This window comes from Acomys russatus, chromosome 7 (assembly GCF_903995435.1).
Source record: "Acomys russatus chromosome 7, mAcoRus1.1, whole genome shotgun sequence".
NCBI classification, from domain to species: domain Eukaryota; kingdom Metazoa; phylum Chordata; class Mammalia; order Rodentia; family Muridae; genus Acomys; species Acomys russatus.
The window spans coordinates 5,716,076-5,739,786 of NC_067143.1; the positions used below are offsets into that span (position 1 = coordinate 5,716,076).

The 23,711-nt window shown below is 56.9% G+C and overlaps 1 protein-coding gene across 5 annotated transcripts; it reads left to right on the forward strand.

The window, feature by feature from the left end:
• The first annotated feature begins 2,744 nt into the window (after positions 1-2,744).
• Positions 2,745-22,298, forward strand: Lmtk3 (lemur tyrosine kinase 3). Of its 5 annotated transcripts, none has more exons than XM_051148546.1 (16): positions 2,745-3,012; positions 4,593-4,705; positions 5,476-5,609; positions 5,814-5,964; positions 6,386-6,462; positions 6,917-7,035; positions 10,105-10,192; positions 10,537-10,685; positions 11,323-11,407; positions 11,495-11,616; positions 11,694-11,843; positions 12,064-14,507; positions 16,740-17,134; positions 18,988-19,123; positions 19,385-19,522; positions 21,781-22,298. In XM_051148546.1, exons 1-16 carry the CDS (start codon positions 2,972-2,974, stop codon positions 21,795-21,797), a joined length of 4,359 nt encoding a protein of 1,452 aa, XP_051004503.1. In that variant the 5' UTR covers positions 2,745-2,971; the 3' UTR covers positions 21,798-22,298. The 5 variants fall into 5 exon arrangements, with proteins under 5 accessions (XP_051004503.1, XP_051004504.1, XP_051004507.1 ...); XM_051148547.1 differs by having other exon boundaries at positions 2,745-2,958; XM_051148550.1 differs by lacking the exon at positions 2,745-3,012 and adding an exon at positions 3,114-3,252.
• Positions 22,299-23,711: the final 1,413 nt, after the last annotated feature.

Here is a 23,711-nt window from a genome sequence, read left to right on the forward strand (position 1 = left end):
AAAGAAAGAAAGAAAAAGAAAAGAAAAAAGATTGTTGAGAGTTTGAGGTCAGCCTAAAAAGTGAAACTCCCACATTTGTCTCAAAATTCATGGGGCTGGGGCTGGAGAGATGGCTCGGTGGTGAAGAGCACCTGTTTTTGCAGAGGACCTGAATTGCTTAGTGTACTGAGTCAGGGGTTTTAATCCCAGGACCCAGGATCCAGAGGCAGGGGGATCCCTATGAATTTGAGGCCAAGCTGGCTTACATAGCAAGTTCCACAGTTATATGGTAAGACCCTGTCTCAACTCCCCGCCCCTCCCCGCCCCTTGCCCCCCACACACACAAAAAAAAAAAAAAAAGAGAAAGAAAGAAAAGAGGGAAACCCAAGTATACACCTGTATTCCAGCACTTGGGGGGCGGGACAGAGGCAGGCAGATCTCAGAGTCAAGGCCAGCCTGGTTATAGAGCAAGTTCCCAGGACAAGTGTAGCCAGGGCTACACAGGGAAACCCTATCTTGAAAAACAAAATAAAAAAAACAAACAATCCAAAACTGACCACCATCACCAAAACCCAAACAAACAAACAAACCAAACCCAAACAATCAAACAAAAACCATGAGAAAGTAAGAAATTACTTATTTTGTGTTTGTAGTTCTGGGGATGGGACCCAGGTTCTTGTCCCTCCTAAGGGGACACTAGCCTGAGCCACACCCCACCTGAGCCACACTCCACCTGAGCCACACCCCACCTGAGGCAGGCTCTCTGTACATTTCCTACACTGGCCTTAGACCTGTGGCTCTTTTACCTCAGCCTCCAGGAAGCAAGGAGACAGGATGACAGCTCTGGCTAGGTGCAAGGGGTGACTGCCCCTCAGTTTTCTTACCTGTACATTAGGCATGATAAAAATCCCTGTCTTGGGCCTGGGGTAATGATTAAAAAGTAATTCTGGGGGCTGGAGAGATGGCTCAGCGGTTAAAAGCACTGACTGCTCTTCCAGAGGTCCTGAGTTCAGTTCCCAGCAACCACATGGTGGCTCACAGCCATCTGTAATGTAACCTGATGCCCTCTTCTGGCCTGCAGCTGTACATGTAGACTACTGTTTAAATAATAAATAAAGAAATATTTTTTAAAAAGTAATTCTGGCCGGGCATGGTGGCACACGCCTTTAATCCCAGCACTCGGGAGGCAGAGGCAGGCGGATCGCTGTGAGTTTGAGGCCAGCCTGGTCCACAAAGTGAGTCCAGGATGGCCAAGGCTACACAGAGAAACCCTGTCTCAAAAAACAAACAAACAAACAAAAAAGTAATTCTGTAAAGCTTGGGAAACACTTGGTGCTGAGTGAATGCTGCTAAGAGTAAACACACGAAAGTGTAACTCATTGTGGAGAGCAGACGCAAACCCTGGGGGCTTACCCAACAGCCCATCCCAAACGGTGCATCTCAGGAAGAGTGATGGAGGAAGATATTGAAGGTTAAGCTCTGCGCTCCACACTCGCCAGCACAGACAAGCACACACACACACACACACACACACACACACACACACACACACACACCATATGCACAGTACACACAGACCAAATTCTTCTAACAAAGTTTTATCATAAATATGTCCTAAGCGCACAGTTGAACAGTTGACAGGTGGTGGCCTTGACACTATCCAAATAGGTTTCATCAGTCTAGATGCCCATGGTGTCTGGTGCTCTGGGCAGGCATAGGTGCTTCCTGGCCCTAGGGTTTGGATACCAAACCTATCCTCAAGAAAATCTTTGACATGATCTCTTTAGGAGATGTACTCTGCTGGCCATATAATAATAATAATAATAATAATAATAATAATAATAATAATAATAATAATAATATAATTTTTTTATTATTATTGATCTGGGTATGGTGGCACACACCTGTAATCCCAGCACTTGGGAGGCAGAGGCAGGTGGATCGCTGTGAGTTCGAGGCCAGTCTGTTCTACAAAGTGAGTCCACGACAGCCAAGGCTACACAGAGAAATCCTGTCTGGGGGGCGACGGGGGAAGCAAGCAAACAAACCAAAGTGGAAAAAGAGTAAGACAGACAGGCTCTGTGTCCAGCAGTCCTCACAGAATGCACAGAGTGACATGGATCTGCTTTAGCCACTGTTCTGTCGCTGTGAAGAGACACCCTGACCAAGGCAACTCTTATCAAAGAAAGAAAGCATTTAATCCGGGGCTGGTTTATGGTCTCACGGGTTAGTGCATTATCATCAGGGCATAACAAACAAAACAAAACAAAAAAGAAAACAACCACAACAATAATAATTCATATCAATAATATACACGGATACATAGTATTATTAAATAATGATTTTCAAAATGTTGCTTGGACCACACTCGTAGTCCTAGCACTCAGGAGACTGAGGCCAGAGGATTGTTGTTAGCTCATGGCCGTCCTGAGGTACAGGTTCCAGGAGAGCTTGAGTACACAGCGAGTCTCTGACTCAACAACGCAAATTCCCGCAAAACTTTGATGGTGATCGAGAAGCCAGCATCACAGCCGGCTCCTTCTGACAGATCTGCCTTCTGGCACACACCTGAACTAATTACACTGATAGTGCTTAAATAAACATTTGTTGAGTGAACTTATGAACAAACAGCAAGCTTCGACCTCATTACTGGCAGCAGATGCCCGGGCAGGTGGCGCAACCTGCAACCTGAGCCTGCTAGCTGGACCAACGAGGACTACATTTCCCAGAAGAATCTGCGCAGGCCTACAACTCCCCATAAACCACTCTTCCTCTAGGTGTTGATTCTCCAGCTAGAGGGGCAGCTTTGCGTGCCCACTCCCCGCTTACCCCAATCCCTTTCCCTGTACCTTGCTGCTCCTCCATCTCACAAGGATCCTGCCTCAGTTTCTCCAGTGAGCCCCGCCCTGTGAGGATTCCCCTCCACCCAGTGCTGCGCGCGCAGCTCCCGTCCAGCCTCACTGAGGGGACGACTCGCAGGTATTCCTGGACCATGGAGACGTCCTCGCCGAGGGCGGCAGTCCTCGCTTCCGGGTGTGTCAGCAGCTCTGTGTGCCGCCGGGTGGGGTGGGACCCCGAGACTGCAGCCTGGCACGTGATTGTGTGTGTGTGTGTCTTGTCTGATGTGTCGGTGTCCCTGACGGCCAGGTTCCAGCCTTAGCTCTGCCAATCCCCTGTTCTGTGCACGGGGCAGGCGACTGCCCATCTTTGTGCCTCAGTTTCCTTACCTGTACATTGGGCATAGTAAAAGCACCCGTCTTGGGGGCTGGAAAGGTAATACTGTAAAGCTTGGGAAACGCCTGGCGCAGAGTAAATCCTGCTAAGAATAAATACATGAAATAAACTACGCTTATGCATCTTCTGTGCCCATGTGTGTTGGTGTATGTGATGTGAGGCTGCAGTGAGGCAAGGAGTCCTCGTAACAACGTCTAAAGAGTGTGTCCGTTCGTGCTGTCTATTTAGGTAGGTGGTGTGCCTTTGTGTGTAATACGTGTGACTGTACTTTTGCACGGAGCATGTTTGCAGCCTTGTCCTGCATTTGTGTTTTTGCATGAGCTGTGTGGCTTTGCATGTTCGAGCTGTGTGTCCCCGTGTGCGTGTATGTATGTGATGTGTGTGTCCCTGAGGGTGAGCAATGTGCGTACCCCCTGTGCCTGCAAACATGCATGTGTTGTTTCTGACCAGCACACAGGTCAGTATGTCTCTCTCTATGCCACTGTCTTAGCATTGCTTGAGCTTGTGATGCCTGTGCGCTTTGTTGTTCATGTGGAATACCAGTTTATGACAGCATGCCTCCTCGGGTCCCAAAGGGTCTGTGAGGATCTTTGTGATGCCTTTCTATGTTGGGAGCTCTGTGTGTGTGTGTGTGTTGTGTGTGTGTGTGTGATGCTGGGACGTTCCTGTGTGTGCCTGGGTGAATCGGTACCATCTAGAGTCTGGACTGCTTGTGCCTTCACAGTGTGGTCTGTCCCTGTGTCTTTGTGTGTGGCGTGTCCGTGTCTCCGTCTGCCGATGGCTGTCCACCTTTGTATGTGATGCGTTTGTGAAAGGTTCCTGTGACATGTGTCAGCTGTGTGTGGGCTGCGTGGGTTTGATATCTGCATCTTAGCATGTAGCACACGTGTGGGCACCAGTGGTGTCAGGGCCACGCACTGTGGACCCTGCCTCCCCCCCCCCCACCCAAGGGTCTGTTGGTCTCTGTCTATCCCTCCTCCCCCTCCCTATTTCCCCCTCCCGCCTAGCAGCCAATGCAACGGGGAACCAGTTTCCATGACAACGCTCCCTCCTCCCTCCTCCCACCCTTCCTCTGACAGGCTCTCTGCTCCCCCAATCCCGATTGTCCTCGGGGGCGGGGCCCTCGTTCTCACCCCCCCCCATCTTCCCCTCCCCCCTACCCCAGCAACCCGGGCTCCCCAGCTCCTCTCCTTCGTCCGCCTCTCCATCCCTTCATCCGTCTGTCCTTTCGACGAGGGGGAGGGGGGTATCTGAGACAGTAAGCAGCCCCTCCCTCCCCCTGTCCTGCATCTCCCGCCCCTCTCCTGGGCTGGGGGAGGCCAGGGTTGAGCCGGTCCCCATGGCTGGGGGCTGAGGGCCCGCCCCCCCCTCCTTCCCAGCCGCCGATACCTCCACCTCCCTTCCATCCTGGACAAGATGCCTGCACCCGGCGCACTCATCCTCCTGGCGGCCGTCTCCGCCTCCGGCTGCCTGGCGTCCCCAGCGCACCCGGGTGAGTCTGTCCAGCCGTCCCCGGCCCGCGCCCCACCCCCACCGGGCCTGCCGGGCACCTGTGCGCAGTCCTTAGGGACGAGCGGGTCTGCAGGGCCAGGGAGACTAGCCAGGGCGGCTGGGGAGTGGGCTGCGGGCCGAGTGCGTGCTTGTGAGCGTGCATGTGAGCTCATGTGCACGCGAGTGCACGCGGGTGCGCGGGGAAATGGAAGGCCGCGGCCTCTGAGGGAGAGAGACCCTATTTCTAAGGGGGACACAGCTCTGGTTTTGCAGAGACACCCCTCCCTCGGGGCTGAGGCTGGAGCTACAGAACAAGTATGTGTTCCCAGTGTCCTTAAAAGATACAGTTCTCAGTCACCTTTCAGGTGTGGGGAGGGTAGTGGGTTGAGCTCCGGGCGAATATCTTCCAGCAGCCCGCGGCTGTGGGGAGGAGGGGCATGAAGCTGTCCATGGTAGCATATTATACATCTTCAGAGCTCCAGGCCTCACTATTGCTTGTCATTGGAATATGTCCGGGTTAGGAGAAGCTTTTGGGGTGGGGGGTGGGTCCCAGTTTGGAACGAAAAGAGGGACCCCACCCCCAACCAACTGGGAAGGCCTAAAACTACAACTCCCACAATACATTAGGCCACCCGGCTCCTCTGCCAAGGGGCCCCTAGATGCGGAGCATCATGGGAGTTGTAGTCTAACACTAGCACAGGCTAGGAGGGGCATGGCGTCCGATAGCCACTGTCTTGAAGCCCAGGACCTCAGCCAGCCTTGTGCCCACAGATGGATTCGCTCTGAGCCGAGCCCCTTTGGCTCCGCCCTACGCTGTGGTCCTCATTTCCTGCTCCGGTCTGCTGGCCTTCATCTTTCTCCTCATTACCTGTCTGTGTTGCAAACGGGGTGATGTTCGTTTCAAGGTGAGGTGCCCTGGGACTAAGCTGGGAGAAAGACTCCAGCCAGAGGAGGGGCTGCAAGTCCCGGAGCATTAGATCTGCATACCAACGGAAATGGGGCTGGGATTGGAGGGACAGATCCGGGAACTGTGGGGAGGCGATTAGGACAGGATGTTGGAACCTCAGCACCCTCTTCCGATGCTCCCATTCTTCCCCTCTTACCCCCAGGAGTTTGAGAACCCCGAAGGGGAGGACTGTTCTGGGGAGTACACTCCCCCTGCGGAGGAGACCTCATCCTCACAGTCGCTGCCTGATGTCTATATTCTGCCACTGGCAGAGGTCTCATTGCCAATGCCTGCCCCGCAGCCTGCGCACTCAGGTACTCCTTCACCCCAGGATCCTGCCATCCCAACACTGTGGGCTTTCTTCCGTGGCTCGGGGAGGGTAGAGGGAAGAACGCAGAGCCCTAGGTTCATGGACATAACTTATAGGGAGGCCACACACACCATCTTTCTGAAAGTCACAGATCTGGAGATGACTGCAGGATGGCCTTGGTGCCATCAGCCTAGATCTCAACCTGGGAGCCAGCCTATGAGCTGACTAACCAGTCTTGGAGCTAGGGTTGCCAAAGGGAAGGGCTGATTGGACTCTGGATCTCATGGGCAGCCAATGAGGAGGCTGGAGACAGCCAATAAAAGGAGACTGCTGTCTACTCTGCTCTCAGACCCCACCCACTGTGGTGGTGTGGGGGCATCCTGGATAGGAGAGGAGCTCAGGGCTCCCCTCCCGCCCCTTCTCAGACATCAGCACCCCCCTGGGCCTGAGCCGCCAGCACCTCAGCTACCTGCAGGAGATTGGCAGCGGCTGGTTTGGGAAGGTGAGGGGCCTGGCGGGGAGGCGGAGGGGGTATCCACACATCTCTGGCCTGTGCTCCTGTTCTGTGTCTACCCCCCATTTGTCATCTGCTCTTGGCCTCCCCAGCCCCCATGCCCCTCCCTCAGCCTGCCCCTCCCCCTCCACCTCTCACCATTCCCACCCACCTACCCCCACATCTGTCGGTCAGCGCCTCCCTCCTCACTCCATTGACCACTCCGCCTCGCCACCCGGCTCTCCACGCGTCCGTCAGTCTGTCCATCCTTCCATCGGACTCTGGGCCTGTGAGTCTCTCACTCCATGTCTGGTGGCAGGGCGGGGGGGGGGGGGGGGGGGGGCGCAGGGAGGTGGGATATGAAGGGAAGGCCTGGAAGGTGGTTGGGGGTGTGAGGTGTATGGAGCTGCCCTGGGGACAGGCTGGACACAGGTCAGCATTGATCGTAGCACTCCTTGACCAGGTGATCCTGGGGGAGGTTTTCTCCGACTACACGCCAGCCCAGGTGGTGGTAAAGGAGCTCCGGGCTAGCGCAGGGCCCTTGGAGCAGCGCAAGTTCATCTCAGAGGCCCAACCCTACAGGTATGTCCCCATGGACAGAGGTTCTAAAAACAAAATGCCAGGTGGCAGAGGTGATGTTTAGAAGTAAAGGGAGGCTTAATATGGTGTTTTCGAACCAGGCTTCCTGTCTCAGGTTTTCCCTGGCTGTATGGCTCCGTTGCTGTGATTTCCCTCCTGGGGTCTTGGGTCTTCCCTAGAGAAAGCTAGACACTGGATGGGGAAGGGGGTTCCCAGTTCTGAACCTGGTCCCTTTGTCCCAGCAACAGTTAAGCTATCCCTGAGTCAGCTCCCTCCCCTCCCTACTGTGAGAAAGACCTTTGAGGCCCCTCCATTCTGTTTGTTTGTTTTTTGAGACAGGGTTTCTCTGTGTAGCCTTGGCTGTCCTGGGCTCACTTTGTAGACCAGGCTGGCCTCGAACTCACAGCGATCCGCCTGCCTCTGCCTCTGCCTCTTAAGTGCTGGGATTAAAGGCGTGTGCCAACACGCCAGGCTGCCCCCTCCATTCTTTATTTTTATTTTATTTTATTTTCCCCCTTCCCCCTCCATTCTTTTTTTTTTTTGGTTTTTTTTTTTTTTTTTTTTGTTTTTTTTTTTTGTTTTTCGAGACAGGGTTTCTCTGTGTAGCCTTGGCCATCATGGACTCGCTTTGTAGACCAGGCTGGCCTCGAACTCACAGCGATCCGCCTGCCTCTGCCTCCCGAGTGCTGGGATTAAAGGTGTGCGCCACCACGCCCGGCTTTCCCCCTCCATTCTTAACACATGTAATTGTGCTTGGACATAATGAGCTGCCGATCATAAAAGGTGTGTATGGGCTCACCCATCCATCTTGCCTCTGTCCTCAGTTTCCCCCCCTGCCCCCCCCACACTGTACCTGCTTTCCTGCTCCAAGGTCTTCCTCATTGCTTATCCCTCTCTGTAGAATAGCTAATGTTGAGGTAGGTTCCCTTTAATGTCAGCTCTAAGAGGTCTGCCCCTGCTCCCAGGCCCAGGTAAGGAGGGCCTTGCAAAGTCATGGTGGTACCCAGAATGCTGAGGCAGGGGGATAGTAAGCTTGCAGCCTGGACTACAGAAGGAGACCCTGTCTCAAAAGGGGTGTGTGTGTGTGTGTGTGTGTGTGTGTGTGTGTGTGTGTGTGTGAATGTGCACTCATGCACGCGTTCGTGCACACACACACACATACACACACACACACGTGTGTGTGTTCTGGGTCTTCTTTTGCCTTGCTACTTGCTTATCATCTGTCTTTCTCCAGACCAAGGCTATTTAAATTTAAGCTAAATAAAATGAAACCAGTCCAAGACTCATTAAGCCAGGTATTGTGGCTCACCCCTGCAATTAGGACACTTGGGGCGCCGAGGATAGAGGATCCCTAAGAATTGGAGGCCAACCTGGGCTGCGAACAAATGAAGTTAAATATTCATTTCCTGAGTGACACCTGCCACATTTTAGGCGCTCCATAGCTGGCCCATGTCAGAAATCTCTGTGGGACAGCACAGGCTGACTGGCTGCTCAGGGACACGCTTAACCAAGTTCCATCAGCCCTCAGCAGGTGTGTGCTGATCCAGACATAGACCTGAACTCAGAGCCCAGCTATGTGACCTTAGGCAAGTCGCTGCACTTCTCTGAGCCTGTTTCCCTTCCAGGTCACCCCTGCCTTTATTCTGCCCTGCAGAGTTGTGGTGACTCTTAGGCTTCCTCTCTCCCTATCATCCTTGGTCTCTGCCTCCTGCCAAGTCTCTGGTTCCAGCACATGGCTGGCACTTCTCATGTGCTTTTAACCAAGTGGGATGTTAGCAGTCTCCTCCTAGGAGGGGAAGGGCTCAGGACCCATTGAAGCTGTGGTTATAACACAGACACCGGCCCCACGGCCCCAGTGCCCTTGGCATCTGCCAGGCCTCGTTAGAGAAAGAACTCCCCTGCATCAGCCCCACTCAGCTTGAAGTAGCAGAGTGAGAAGGGTCAGGAGGAGGCAAAGGGCCTGTAAGGATGACAGGGCCTGCTTTGAAAGACTGGAGAGGCAGGGTTGTGTAGGAGCCAGCAGGCTTGCAAAGCACTATGGGAAGCCGGTTACAGGAAGATGGAATGGAAGGTAAGGGTTGGGCAATAGCCAGTCAGCAGCCCTGCTGACACAGCTGGCACTGGGGGGGTGGAATCAAATCAAGCATATGTCTAAGTGTTAGAATAAAAGCAGCAATAAAAGCAGGCCTGCTGCTGTACACCTACCATTCATCCCGGCACTCTGAGGGCTGAGGCAGGAGGATTATGCATTCTTGGGCTGCAGAGTGAAACCCTGTCTTAAAAACACACACTAGCAGGATCCACCCTCACCATGAACAGCTTCACAGCCTTCTGTGGGAAGCGGTGCCCCCACCCGTCAGAGGAAGCAAGCAAAGTGGACAGAGTGACTTCTGTGGGAGACTTGGAAGGATGAAGGAGGAGGCAGTGAAGCCTCCTGGGAGGCTGAGTTGCAGCTGGGGCATAAACCGTGGCAGAGATAAAAATGGCAGGAGAGATGGCTCAGTGGTTAAGTATGTGCGCTTGCTCCTTCAGAGGACTGTCGTTCCCAGCACCTAAGTGCCTTGTAAATGCCCGTAACTCTAGTTTCAGAGACCTGGTGCCCTCTTCTGGCCTTCATGGGCACCTGCACTCACATGCACATACCCACACTTGACCATATATATACACATCATTTTTAAAAAAAATAATGAAAAAGAAAAAAAATTAAGGTTAGACAAGCATGGTGACTCACATCTTTAATTCCAGCACTTGGGAGGTGGAAGCAGGCAGATCTCTGAGTTTAAGGCCAGCCTGGTCTACATAGTTACAGAGCTATTATAGGGAGACCCAGGAGAGATATCCCTTACTGAGGAGAGCTGTGAGCACAAAGGCCTGGGGCCTAGGGCAAAGTGGAGTCTGGTCAGTGAGTAGTGAGGTTTTATGGGGTTGCTGGGGAGCTAGAGAGCTGTGAGCATGTTAGTGGGAGGTCAGGGGAGGTGTAGCATGCAGGTCAGGTCTACAGGCCCGGGAAAGGGTTTGGTGAGGTTTGGTTCTGTGGGATGGACACCGGGTGCCCCTCTCTGCCTTTTAAAGGAGCCTGCAGCACCCCAACGTCCTCCAGTGCCTGGGCGTCTGTGTGGAGACCTTACCCTTCCTGTTGATCATGGAGTTCTGCCAGCTGGTGAGGGGGCTGGGGAAGGAGGGGGCCTGCGGGGGCTGGAAGCCAGCCTTGGTGGCAGGACTCCAGGGCCTCAGATTCCTATGGTCACCTGTGGGGCTGCATTGGCATTCATGTATGTGTGTGTGTGTGTATATATATATATTTGGGGGGACTGGGGGTTGAATCCAGGCATCGTGCCTGTGTGGCATACTGACCAACTAAGTTACGTACCCAGGCTTATGCGAACTAGCAAGTGGAGACGCAAGGGAAACTGAGGCTTGGAGGGTCTGCCCCGCCCACTGTGGGGTGGGGGTTACTTTGCGCTCACTTCCAATCTTGCGGAACTGCCCTTGCTTCCCTCCCAGGGGGACCTGAAGCGATACCTCCGGGCCCAGCGGCCACCTGAAGGCATGTCCCCTGAACTTCCCCCTCGAGACCTTCGGACACTGCAGAGGATGGGCCTAGAGATTGCCCGGGGCCTGGCACACCTGCACTCCCACAACTATGTGCACAGGTGAGCTAGGTGGATCTAGGGGGTGGAGTCAGGAACGGGGTGAGGTTGTGGGAAGGGGAGGAGTCAGGAAGGGGTGGGGTCGTGTGAAGGGGAGGAGTCAGGAGAGGGGGAGGAACAACAAAGGCAAGGGAAAATTCAGGAAAGGAAACTGGGTTTGGTGGCTCTAGCCTAGAAAGCCAGCTTTCAGAAGGCTGAGGCAGGAAGATCCCGGCAGGGTTGAGGCCAGCCTGGTCTACATAGTGAGCTCCAGGACAGCTAAGGCTACACAGTGAGACCCTGTTGAGAGAAAGACGGGGGTGGGGGCAGAGAAGAGAGAAAGGAGTCACTAGGAGAAAGGAGGGAGTCAGGGGAAGGAAGAAATCTGAAAAAGGGGGGGCCTGGCTAGCAGAGGATAAAGAAAGTGGGGGAGTGAGGAGAGAAGGGGAGGCTCTAGTAGCAGAAAGCAGGAATTCAGGGGGGACCCAGGACAGGAAGAGTGGACGTGAGGAGGATGAGGTGTCAGGAGAGGAAGGACCCAGAAGAAGAGGAGGACTATGGCAGATGGTGGCGATGGAGGAGGAGGAGGGAGTCCGGAGAGCCGGATGCACAGTGGGCAGGGCTTTCTTCTCATCCTGCCTTCCGCACCCCTACTCTGCAGCGACCTGGCGCTGCGCAACTGCCTGCTAACTTCAGACCTGACTGTGCGTATCGGAGACTATGGGCTGGCGCATAGCAACTACAAGGTGGGCAGTGCATACGCGTGTGCATGCGTCTGGGCATGTGGACCAGTGTGAGTCACCTGCTGACCTGCTGACCCCGCCCACCCCCAGGAAGACTACTACTTGACACCAGAGCGCCTATGGGTACCTCTGCGCTGGGCAGCGCCGGAGCTGCTGGGTGAGCTGCATGGCAGCTTTGTGCTGGTGGATCAGAGCCGTGAAAGCAACGTGTGGTGAGGCCACAGATGGTGCCCGGGGTGGGGGGTGGGATGGGGCTCCACTGCTCTCTGACCTCTGACCTCCCACACAGGTCACTGGGGGTGACGCTCTGGGAGCTATTCGAATTCGGGGCACAGCCCTACCGTCACCTGTCGGACGAGGAGGTCCTGGCCTTCGTTGTTCGCCAGCAACATGTCAAGCTGGCACGGCCCAGGCTCAAGCTGCCCTATGCCGACTATTGGTGAGGCACCTGGCTCTCAAACTTCCTGTTCCAGACATTGAGCACCTGTCTGTCACCCCATCTTCCTGCATCACCTGATGCCTGAAGTGGGGAAACTGCCGCAGGTCTGGGTCTCTGACTCCTTCTGCCTCAAGATCTTTGGCTATCTCTGTTGGCCTCTGTCCTTCTCTTCCTCTCTATGGAGTTCTGCCCTCTTCAGTGTCCCTTCCCTTGTCCCCAGGTATGACATCCTGCAGTCCTGCTGGCGCCCACCAGCCCAGCGCCCCTCGGCCTCTGATCTCCAGCTGCAGCTCACTTACTTGCTGTCTGAGCGGCCCCCCAGGCCCCCTCCGCCGCCACCCCCTCCCCGAGATGGGCCCTTCCCCTGGCCCTGGCCCCCGTCCCATAGTGCGCCCCGCCCGGGGACCCTGTCCTCGCAGTTCCCCCTTCTGGATGGCTTCCCCGGGGCTGACCCAGATGACGTACTCACGGTCACCGAGAGTAGCCGTGGCCTCAACCTTGAGTGCCTGTGGGAAAAGGCCCGGCGCGGGGCAGGCCGGGGTGGGGGTGCACCTCCCTGGCAGCCGGCTTCGGCACCTCCTGCTCCTCACACCAATCCGTCCAATCCTTTCTACGAGGCGCTGTCCACACCCAGCGTGCTGCCGGTTATCAGCGCACGCAGTCCCTCGGTGAGCAGCGAGTATTACATCCGCCTGGAGGAGCATGGTTCTCCACCAGAGCCCCTCTTCCCCAACGACTGGGACCCTTTGGACCCAGGCGTACCCGGCCCCCAGGCCCCCCAGGCTCCCTCCGAGGTCCCCCAGTTGGTGTCCGAGACCTGGGCCTCCCCCCTCTTCCCTGCGCCCCGACCCTTCCCGGCCCAGTCCTCCGGATCAGGTGGCTTCCTGCTGAGCGGCTGGGACCCCGAGGGTCGGGGCGCAGGAGAGACCCTGGCAGGAGATCCTGCCGAGGTGCTTGGGGAACAGGGTACCGCACCCTGGGCCGAGGAGGAGGAGGAGGAAGAGAGCTCCCCAGGCGAAGACAGCAGCAGCCTTGGAGGGGGACCCAGCCGCCGGGGACCCCTGCCCTGTCCCCTGTGCAGCCGCGAGGGTCCCTGCTCCTGCCTGCCTTTGGAGAGGGGGGATGCCGTGGCTGGCTGGGGGGGCCACCCTGCCCTTGGTTGTCCCCACCCCCCAGAGGACGACTCTTCCCTGCGTGCGGAGCGGGGCTCCCTGGCCGACCTGCCTCTGGTCCCCCCTACCTCAGCCCCTCCCGAGTTTCTGGACCCCCTCATGGGGGCCGCAGCGCCCCAGTACCCCGGGCGGGGGCCACCTCCCGCTCCCCCCCCTCCACCGCCACCTCCCCGGGCCTCCGCGGAGCCGGCCGCGTCCCCCGACCCCCCGTCGGCCCTGGCCAGTCCAGGCTCAGGCCTGTCGTCTCCGGGCCCCAAGCCGGGGGACAGCGGCTACGAGACCGAGACCCCTTTTTCCCCCGAGGGAGCCTTCCCAGGTGGGGGGGCGGCCGAGGAGGAAGGGGTCCCTCGGCCACGGGCTCCCCCCGAGCCACCCGACCCAGGAGCGCCCCGGCCACCCCCAGACCCGGGTCCCCTCCCACTCCCAGGGTCCCAGGAGAAGCCAACCTTTGTAGTTCAAGTGAGCACCGAGCAGCTGTTGATGTCCCTGCGGGAGGATGTGACAAAGAACCTCCTAGGGGACAAGGGGTCGACACCCGGGGAGACAGGACCCAGGAAGGCGGGGAGAAGCCCCGTGAACAGAGAGAAGGGCCCAGGCCCGAACAGGGACTTGACATCCCTGGTCCCCAGGAAGAAAGTCCCCAGCTGGAGCCTTCCAGTGAACAACGGGGTGACAGTATTGGAGAACGGGAAGCCAGGAGCCCTGGACATGAAGGAGGAGGTGGCGGAGAATGGCCTGGAATCTCCCGAGAGAGGAGAGAGAGCTCTGGTGAATGGGGAGGTGATGTCCCCAGAGGCAGGCGAGAAGGTGCTGGCGAATGGGGTCCTGATGTCCCCAAAGAGCGAGGAGAAGGTAGCAGAGAACGGGGTCCTGAGGCTGCCCAGGAACACGGAGAGGCCACCAGAGACTGGACCTCGGAGAGTCCCAGGGCCCTGGGAGAAGATGCCCGAGACTGGGGGTCCAGCTCCCGAGACCCTGCTGGATCGAGCCCCTGCGCCCTGCGAAGCACCCTTGCCCCAGAACGGTTTGGAGATGGCCCCTGGCCAGCTTGGCCCAGCCCCCAAGAGCGGGAACCCGGAACCCGGGACCGAGTGGAGAGTCCACGAGAGTGGGGGGGCACCGAGAGCCCTCGGGGCTGGGAAGCTGGACCTCGGGAGTGGGGGCCAAGCCCCGGGGGGCGTGGGGACGGCCCCCGCCGGCGGCCCCGCAAGCGGCGTGGACGCAAAGGCCGGATGGGTAGACAGCTCGAGGCCACTGCCCCCTCCGCCACAGCCTCTGGGGGGCCAACAGAGGAGGCCGGAGCCAGTGCCCCTGAAAGCCAGGCCGGAAGTGGCCCCCGGGGAAGAGCCAGGGGTCCCAGACAACAGGCTCGGCGGAGACACGGCCCCCAGCGTAGACGAGGACCCCCCCAAGCCGGAGAGGAAGGGCCCCGAGATGCCACGCTTGTTCTTGGACTTGGGACCCCCTCAGGGGAACAGCGAGCAGATCAAAGGTGAGGAGGTCGGGATAAGGTGGGTAGACTGGCACTGTGAATGCCTAACCAGCAGCCATTGTACGTTAGGCCTTGGCTGTGTCCCTGCATGCATTCTGAAGAACAGACCAACTGCTCTGGTTTCTTCCAGGGAAAGCCCCTACCTGGTGGCTGTGAGGAGCAGGGCCTTGACAAAGCCCTTAGTTATGGCCAAATTGCCACCACTGAGCTCTGTGATGTAATGGGGACCCATCTTTGTCATTTAAGCTTGTATAGATGGGCTCTTCAAGTCAGGAATCGAAGGTACCCAGAAGTGGGGAGAGCTGGGGCAACAGGTGGGGAAAGTACCACGTGTGGGAATAGCCACGCCTGAGGCCACAGGTGTTGGCCCATTTGCTGCTTTTTTTTTCTTGTTGGATTAATGTTGTGGACGTTTGAATGGTTGTAGCCAGCTGGCGGGCTGGTGCTGGCGGTCAGTGCCACGTGAGGGCTCTGGGACGCTGAGAGTAACCAAGAGTGGCGCCACATATGTCTATAGCATTAGCAATTGGGAGAGGGACGCAGAAAGATGGTTGTGAAGTGGAGGCCAGCCTGGGCTAACATATCGAGTTCTAGGCCAGTCAGAGACACACAGTGAGATTCTGTCTTAGACAAGACAGAAGGGTTGGGGTGATGGTTCAGCCAGGAAACTATTTGCCTTGCAAATGAGAGGACCTGATCCCCCAAAAGCCACATAAGGCCCAGGGTGCTGGTGAGCTTGGAATTTTCAGCAGCAGCTGAAGTGGAGACAAAGGATCCCTGCAGTTCACTGCCCAGCCACTCAAGGCCAAGGAAGGAGTGGTTGTTTCTAAGAGGAGGTGGGTGGCCTAGGAGATGACACCTGAGGTTGTCCTCTGTCCCGCACACACATGTGCATCACACACACACACACATACACATATACACATACATACACACATAAATACATGTATGTATTTTTCAAAAATAAGGCAGGCAGGCAGGCAGGCAAGATGGCTCAGCAGGTGAAGGGACTTGCCACCAAGCCTGGTGCTCTACGTTTGATACCCAGGACCTCCATGGAGAGAATGGAGTCCCGTATGTTCTTCCCTGACCACTGCTCACATGCTGTGCTACGTGTGCCCGCACACATACATAAATACCTGTACACAGACATAAACACAATTGTAATAAAAAAAAAAAAATGAAAGGAAGCAATAAACTAAGGGGTCTCTCCAGTGTGTCAGGCCATGGGTTGTCGGTAGCTGGACCCCAGAGGATCTCAGGCAGGCCTTGCCCTGATCCACCCTAGTGGGCAAATGTCAGGGTAGCACACAGTGAGGAGACACTGAGAGGCTAAGAGCAGAAAGGTGAGCCACGCAGTGACTCTCAGGCAGATGGTGCCCACCCAAGTTCCTGAGACAACTATGGAGTATACTGCCCCATTCCTATTTTGCACCTATGGGGCCCTGTGTCACATGATACTACTGGGTGAACTGAAATGCCTCAGAGAGCCAGCGCTGGCTTAGGACTCATGGGTAAGACAAGGCTAGAAGTAGCTGACTTTAGCCACGCAGGGAACTTCTGTTCACCCCACACACATTTTCCCTTTCCTGGGAAGCCTTCATGACCACTAAAGGCCACCACTCCATCCTTACTGTGGGCGCCCACAACTCCTGACAGCACCATGCCTCAGCACTCCCAATCCCACTACTGAGAGAGGTGGGGGGTGGGGACACACGAGAATGTGCTTTTTGAGGGACACAGTGAAAGAGTGGGGTAGGACTGGATGAAAAGTGGCCTTGGAGACAGAGATAATGCTGGAAGGGGACAACCAAGGGCCAGGCAGGGAAGAACGTCCCTTCTGCGGGGGACATTGGCTCACTAGCCCCGGGGGCTGAGAGCACTTCTGTGCACAGACCTAAAGCAGCTGTGTGAGAGAGGTTGTGTTCTGAGGCCAGGCGCACTGACCAGGGCTGAACTGCTGCTGCCCTTGAGTGGCCAGAGCATGTGTGTCTGGCTCCTAGAGGTGGCTCAGGTCTGGGGACCCCAGAGCTGGAGAGCGGCTTATACAAATCTTGGGAGGGGGCAAGAATAGGGAGTCTTAAATGAGGTGGGGACAGCGAACAGCTGGCCCAGGTGCTGTGGGAGAGGCCTGTTGCTCTGGGTACTGAGAGCATGCATTGCAGCAGGGAGCCCCCACCACCACCACCAGGAGCCCCGCAGCAGGAACTCACCTGTCTTCTCCCCTTGCAGCCAAACTCTCCCGGCTCTCGCTGGCACTCCCACCGCTCACGCTCACGCCGTTCCCGGGCCCGGGCCCGCGGCGGCCACCTTGGGAGGGCGCGGACGCAGGGGCGGCTGGCGGGGAGGCCGGCGGGGCGGGGGCGCCGGGGCCAGCGGAGGAGGACGGGGAGGACGAGGACGAGGAGGACGAGGACGAGGAGGCAGCGGGCTCTCGGGGCCCCGGGAGGACGCGGGAAGCCCCAGTGCCCGTCGTGGTGAGCAGCGCCGACGCGGACACGGCCCGCCCGCTGCGGGGGCTGCTCAAGTCACCACGCGCGGCCGACGAGCCAGAGGACAGCGAGCTGGAGAGGAAGCGCAAGATGGTCTCCTTCCACGGGGACGTGACCGTCTACCTCTTCGACCAGGTGAAGCAGAGGGTTCAGGACAGCTGGCAGCAGGGCTGGAGGGAGGATTGATCCTTCAGGTGGCTGGAGCTCAGAAGGAGGTGGAGGCAAGTGGGCGGGGCCTGGGTCATTGAGGACTTGGTCTGGATGGATGGGCCGAGCTTAGCAGGAGTAGGGACCAGGAATCGATGTGATGCTATGTGAAGGGGTCTGGAAATCTAGGAGAGACCTAAGGAGTGCTGGTGGCTTTAGGAGGCTCTGAGGTGGCAGCCTAGACAGGAGAAAAAACCGTAAAAATATAAAACTTAAGTACTGAAGAGAACGGGGGTGGGGCTTTGGGGCCTGCTTTGTTGACAACAACCTTAACAACTGTGGAGTTGACTCTAAATTTAATTTTTTTGGGGGCGTGGGTTTCGCGACAGGCTTTCTCTGTGTATCCTTGGCTGACCTGGACTCACTTTGTAGACCAGGTTGGCTCTGAACTCACAGCGATCTGTCTGCCTCTGCTTCCCTGAATGCTTGGGTTACAGACGTGTGTCACCGTGTCTGGCTTCTAATTTAACTTTAAAAAACTATTTATTTATTATACATATAGTGTTCTGCCTGCACATATGCTTGCATAACAGAAGAGGGCACCAGATCTCATTATAGATGGTTGCGAGCCACCATGTGGTTGCTGGGAATTGAACTCAGGACCTTCAGAAGAGCAGCCAGTGCTCTTAACCTCTGAGCCATCTCTCTAGCCCAATTCTAATTTAATTTTTATTCATGTGTGTCTGTGTATATTCGTGAATGAAGGTGTCGATTAGCCTCCAGTGCTTTGGGACCCCAGGCAGTGGGTGGAGCCTGGAGAAAGGTATCTGGTGTATTGTAGTGGGTAACAAACTCTGGTCATCTGGGAAAGGACTACACCTTCTTAGCTGTTAAGCATCTCCGGCCCCTTGGGATCTTATCCCTAGCAGGTCTTATCACGTGGTGCTTTAAGATGGATCCGGCTTGGCCAGTTGCCCAGGTCAGTTGTCTCTGTTCTCAGGAGGTAGAGGCAAGCGAATCTAGTTCAAGGCCAGCTTGGTTCTCCAAAGTTCCGGCCAGCCAGGGCTGCCTTAAACAAATGAACAAACAAAAAACAAGATTTGTTTGTTTGTTTAAACAGTATGGAGATTTCAGGTCAGGGTTGCTTTGTGAGTTCCAGGTCAGCCAGGGCTACACAGACAAACCCTGTCTCAAACAAATAAACAAATTTAAAAGTCCCATTTCGGCATCCTTTGGTCTCAGTAGCCATGAACCCTGTTCTCAACTATGTCATGACCTGGCCTGGGGCATTCTCATGCCAGGTTTTTCTTGAGCTGCCTCAGGCCATAAGCTGACTTGCAACTCTGTAGACCAAGCTGGCCTTGAACCCAGAGCTCCACCTGCCTCTGCCTCCTTTCAAAGTGAGACTTTGAGTGACTGGGATTGGGGTAATTGTCTCTTTGCTCAGCCGGGGTTAGGGTTTGGGAAGAGCTCAGGAGCAGGTTGTCAGCAGTTCCGAGACACAGGTTTGGATCTCTGGAGTGCAGATCTTGGAGGTGGTGGTGCCGTGTGTAGAGCAGCGACTTAAGTTAAGAAGTGCAGGCTGAATTTAGAAAGTGGGAGGGAATTCCTGAGCTGAGTGAGGCTTCACAGTTAGGTAAGGAAAAAAGATCTGGGTGAGATTAAGGCCTGTAGGAAGCCTCGAAGGCAGATACAGGTTCCATACACATCTCCACAGATACAGTGTCAGCGATTACAAGCTTGGGGTGCCGAAAGCCCCAGAAATATCCTTGGGTTTTATCTCTCTATGGGTATGCGGTGTTTGGGGTGTGACAATTCATTCCCTTCTCTTGCTTTCACAGGAGACTCCAACCAACGAGTTGAGCGTTCAGGGCACCCCCGAGGGGGACACGGAGCCATCAACGCCCCCAGCGCCCCCGACGCCTCCCCACCCCACCACCCCAGGAGATGGGTTTCCCAGCAACGACAGCGGCTTTGGTGAGGAGCAGAGCTTACAGTTTGGGCCACAGGAGGGCGGGGCTTTTGGGAATGGGGAGAGAGGCGTGTCCTGTAGGGAGAGAGGGACTAGGGAGGGACCTGGAGGAGGTCTTGGAGGCCGGAGCCTTACCGGAAGGCAGGGCGTGGTAGAGGCGGGTAGGTATCTGAAGTGGGAGGGGTAGAGCCTTGCTGGAGGTTGCGGCTATAGCCTTTGGCTGATCTGCAGAGCTGGTGTCTAAGTCTGGTCCACTTTCTCCCTAGGCGGCAGTTTCGAGTGGGCGGAGGATTTCCCCCTCCTCCCCCCGCCAGGGCCCCCCCTGTGCTTCTCCCGCTTCTCCGTCTCACCTGCGCTGGAGACCCCGGGGCCTCCCACCCGGGCTCCAGACGCCCGGTCCGCAGGTACAGTGCTTCCAGAAGGACCTTCCCTAACCTGCCCTCTCTTGCCTTACTTAGCTCATTTTCTTGCCCCTCTCCTCGGCGCCCTCACCAGGTCTCATTGCCATCTCCCAGCTCAGAGTAGTTGGTTCCTGTTCACAACCTTGGACAGTTACAAAGACAGGCCCTTGAGCCTCAGTTGCTACTTCTTCAAGGATTCCCGTGTACACACTCTCTTGATTATCTTTCCCATTTCTGAGCTTAGACACCCTGCTGCATCTCCCATCTCTTCTCCGAGGGCACTTAAAGCCCGCGGAGGATATCACAGACACCCAGAGACAGGAGTCACTGTAATAACGGCGAGCTCACACCGACCTGCCACATTGCAACCAGCTCAATCGTCGCTGGGATCCTTAGAGTGGATTCCAGCCCCCGCCCCCCCCCCCTTTTTTTTTAAGGGAAAGGAGAACTGAGGCACTTAGAAAAGCGGGCTGCTGGCCTGCAGTGCTGCCCTCTCGTGGTTAGCATCTGCTGGTCCTTGTGCTGATGGAGACCGTCCGTTCTCTCCTGCCCCCTGCTGGCCACCATGTTGAACACCCAGGATGTCCCAGGATGTGGGGAAGGGCTTGTCAGGAACATCTCTATCCCTGTTCCACCCCCAACCCCCTCAGCCAGCGCAGGATTAGCGCTGGCTTCTTTCAGCTGTGTCATATGGACCAGTTAGTGTCGCTGCCTCAGCATCCTCACTCATAGACTGGGGATGATAGTGGATCCTGACCCTGAGCATTCTGAGGGTGTAGACGGCTTGATCCCCCTCTGACAGGCATGCAGCCTGGGGCTTATGTGATGACCAAGAGCTGTAAACAACTTGCCCAAAGGCTGGAGGCGGAAGAGCCTAGCTAGTTCAAGGAGCAGAAGGCAGGCCAGGATGCCTGGGGCTCCTGAGGGTGCAAAGTTGTAGCGAGGGGGCCTGGGCATGGTGCATGTCTTTAATCTCAGCACCCAGGAGGCAGAGGCAGGTGGCTCTCTGAGTTTGAGTTTGAGGCAAGTGAGTTTCAGGCCTCCTGGGGCTACACAGAGAAACCCTGTCTCAAACAACCAAAATCCATTAATAGTAATAATAATAGACTTGGGGAAACTTTGCCCATAGGATGCTAGGGGAAGAGGCTAGAGGCTGAGAAAGAAAGAAAAATAGAGACTGAGTGCCTGAGAAGAGGCTGGGCAAGAGTCTAGGCGGGAGAGGTTAGTGAGCTAGGCCCAGGGAGAGGGAGGGGCAAGGCAGAGTCAAGGACAGGAAAGACAGGATTGGGGCTGCACCCTCATCTAAGCCCAAACGTTACTTTTCTGACACCTCCGTCTCAGGACCCCCATAAGCACAGTGCAGGGTGGGTCCAGGGTGTGGGGACATCAGCCAGATATTGAGTCAGGACCAAAACTGGTAGGATGACCTCACTCTTAGTCACTATGCGTGGGGATGGAGGGCTCAGTGGTATGGAGCCCCAAGACTTCCTAGCCCCTGCTGCCATTGATACTCCCGCTGGGCACACCGGTCTCCCCAGACCACGGTGGGTGCCTCTTGGCACTTCCACGTGCTTCATCTTTACACCAGGTCCTGAGGGCAAAGCTCATCCCAGGACTTTGACAAGGAGCAGGGGCCACATTTTCTACTCAAGGAGGAAATGGGCTCTGATGTCTCAACTTGGCCAGGCCCTCAGCTGTCAGTACAGGAGCATGAAGGAGGGCTGACCCCCGCGCTCCCCCCCCCCCCAACAGCCCTGGTCTTATAGACCCAGAGAATGAGTCAGGCTGTCATGATGTTTGGGGAGGCTGGAGGATGGTCCTGCAAAATCTTGTCGGGAAGGTTTTGTGCGGCAGACAGACTGGAGTGAGCACTGTCTCCAGATGCAGCTCTGCAGTAGAGGCCCAGGCAGACACCAGGGTCTTCTAGGTATGGAAATGAGATACATTACTACTCACTACCAGAGTGGGATGCCTGAGGAAACGGAGGGAGCAAGCAACAGCCCAGGATATCCAGGGCTGACAAGGTGCTCCAGAGTGGTTGGGGAAGGCCTCTAAAGAGAGGGCCCTGGACTGCCTGGGAAGGACATTGAGACCCTTTGGTAGAATGATGTCTGGAACATTTGAGGCCAGTGGACCTGGAGCAGAGGGCCTGATGAGGACGGGGAGGATGGGATGGGCCTTTGCCTTGAGTGAGTTGGAAACCACAAGCCTCTGAGTCCGTCTCTCCTGACTCCCATCCTTTCTCTACCTTCTATTCTTAGGCCCCGTGGAGAACTGACTCCCCAAAGACCCAGCCCCTTTGCGCCCCAAGAAGAGGGTTTGCGAGCAGAATCTTGTGTGGACGATGGAGCCATTGCCCCTGACACTGACACAGCCTCTGGGGAGGCGCCTGAGGCTGGGCCCTCCCTTTCCTCCTCCTCCACCATGTGCCAAACAGGAGGCCCAGGCCCTCCACTCCCACCCAGCCCCCCAGATGGGTCCCCTGGTCCCCCTGACTCCCTTGGAGCCACATGAGGCAGGAAGCCCCATCGCTGGACAACCACACTTCTTGGAACTGAACTGAACTCTTTTGGGCCTGGAGCCCCTGGCACAGCAGAGGTCCTTCCTGACCCACTCCTGGCCTCATGAGGGCCACTGGCTTCAGGAACCTGGGCCACCATCTTGCGTCTCCCCTTCCCCCAAGCCTGGCCCCCAGTGGGGCCTCTGATTCAAACCTTCGCGTGACATTTTCACATTATTTAAAAAAGACAAAAAACTTTTTGGAGGAAAACGGGGCCTGTGTGTGTTTGGGGAGGTGGGAGGGAGATGCCAGGAGACACTGCATGAAGTCGCTGTCCTCTCCTCACAGTCCTAAGGCAAGGTGCCCATGCAGCAGTGGAGCTCTCTTGCCTTTCCTGTTCTCGCTCTGGCTCTGCTCTGTATGGCCCCTGCCGTCGGTGGCAGCCTCGACTTACCAGTCTATGAGGAGGCAGTGGCAGCTTGGGACCAGGCGGTTGTTCTCAAAGCAGGGTCTGGAAGTTGTCACAGGCCCAGACCAGGTGGAGGTGGGAGGGTACTCAGAACTGATCTGCTGAAACTCAGCTGAGTCATCTGCTAGCTCCTGCCTGCCTGCCTCCCTGGGATCACGCACACACCCACCCACCCACCCGTGTCTGGCCTGCCTCCCTCTCCGGGATCACGCACACACCCACCCACCCACCCACCCACCCGTGCCTGGCCTGCCTCCCTGGGATCACGCACACACCCACCCACCCACCCGTGCCTGGCCTGCCTGCCTCTCTGGGGTCACGCACACACCCACCCACCCACCCGTGCCTGGCCTGCCTCCCTCTCTGGGATCACGCACACACCCACCCACCCACCCGTGCCTGGCCTGGCCTGCCTCTCTGGGATCACGCACACACCCACCCACCCACCCGTGCCTGGCCTGCCTGCCTCCCTGGGATCACGCACACACCCACCCACCCACCCACCCGTGCCTTGCCTGCCTGCCTCCCTGGGATCACGCACGCACACACCCACCCACCCACCCACCCGTGCCTTGCCTGCCTGGGATCACGCACACACCCACCCACCCACCCACCCGTGCCTTGCCTGCCTGCCTCCCTGGGATCACGCACACACCCACCCACCCACCCGTGCCTGGCCTGCCTGCCTCTCCGGGACCACGCACACACCCACCCACCCACCCATGCCTGGCCTGCCTGCCTGCCTCTCCGGACCACACACACACCCACCCACCCACCCGTGCCTGGCCTGCCTGCCTCTCCGGGATCACGCACACACCCACCCACCCACCCGTGCCTGGCCTGCCTGCCTCTCCGGGACCACGCACACACCTACCCACCCACCCGTGCCTGGCCTGCCTGCCTCTCTGGGACCACGCACACACCCACCCACCCACCCGTGCCTGGCCTGCCTGCCTCTCTGGGACCACGCACACACCCACCCCCCACCCGTGCCTGGCCTGCCTGCCTCTCCGGACCACGCACACACCCACCCACCCACCCGTGCCTGGCCTGCCTGCCTCTCTGGGACCATGCACACACCCACCTACCCACCCGTGCCTGGCCTGCCTGCCTCTTCGGGATCACGCACACACCCACACACCCACCCGTGCCTGGCCTGCCTGCCTCTCCGGGACCACGCACACACCCACCCACCCACCCGTGCCTGGCCTGCCTGCCTCTCC

Bases quoted from the DNA above. Each gene is read 5' to 3' on its own strand.
- Lmtk3 (XM_051148546.1), top strand. From the start codon at position 2,972: ATGGAGACGTCCTCGCCGAGGGCGGCAGTCCTCGCTTCCGG. The intron at 11,617-11,693 runs GTGAGGCCACAG...CCTCCCACACAG, and splicing joins AGCCGTGAAAGCAACGTGTG to GTCACTGGGGGTGACGCTCT. The intron at 19,124-19,384 runs GTGAGGAGCAGA...CTTTCTCCCTAG, and splicing joins CAGCAACGACAGCGGCTTTG to GCGGCAGTTTCGAGTGGGCG.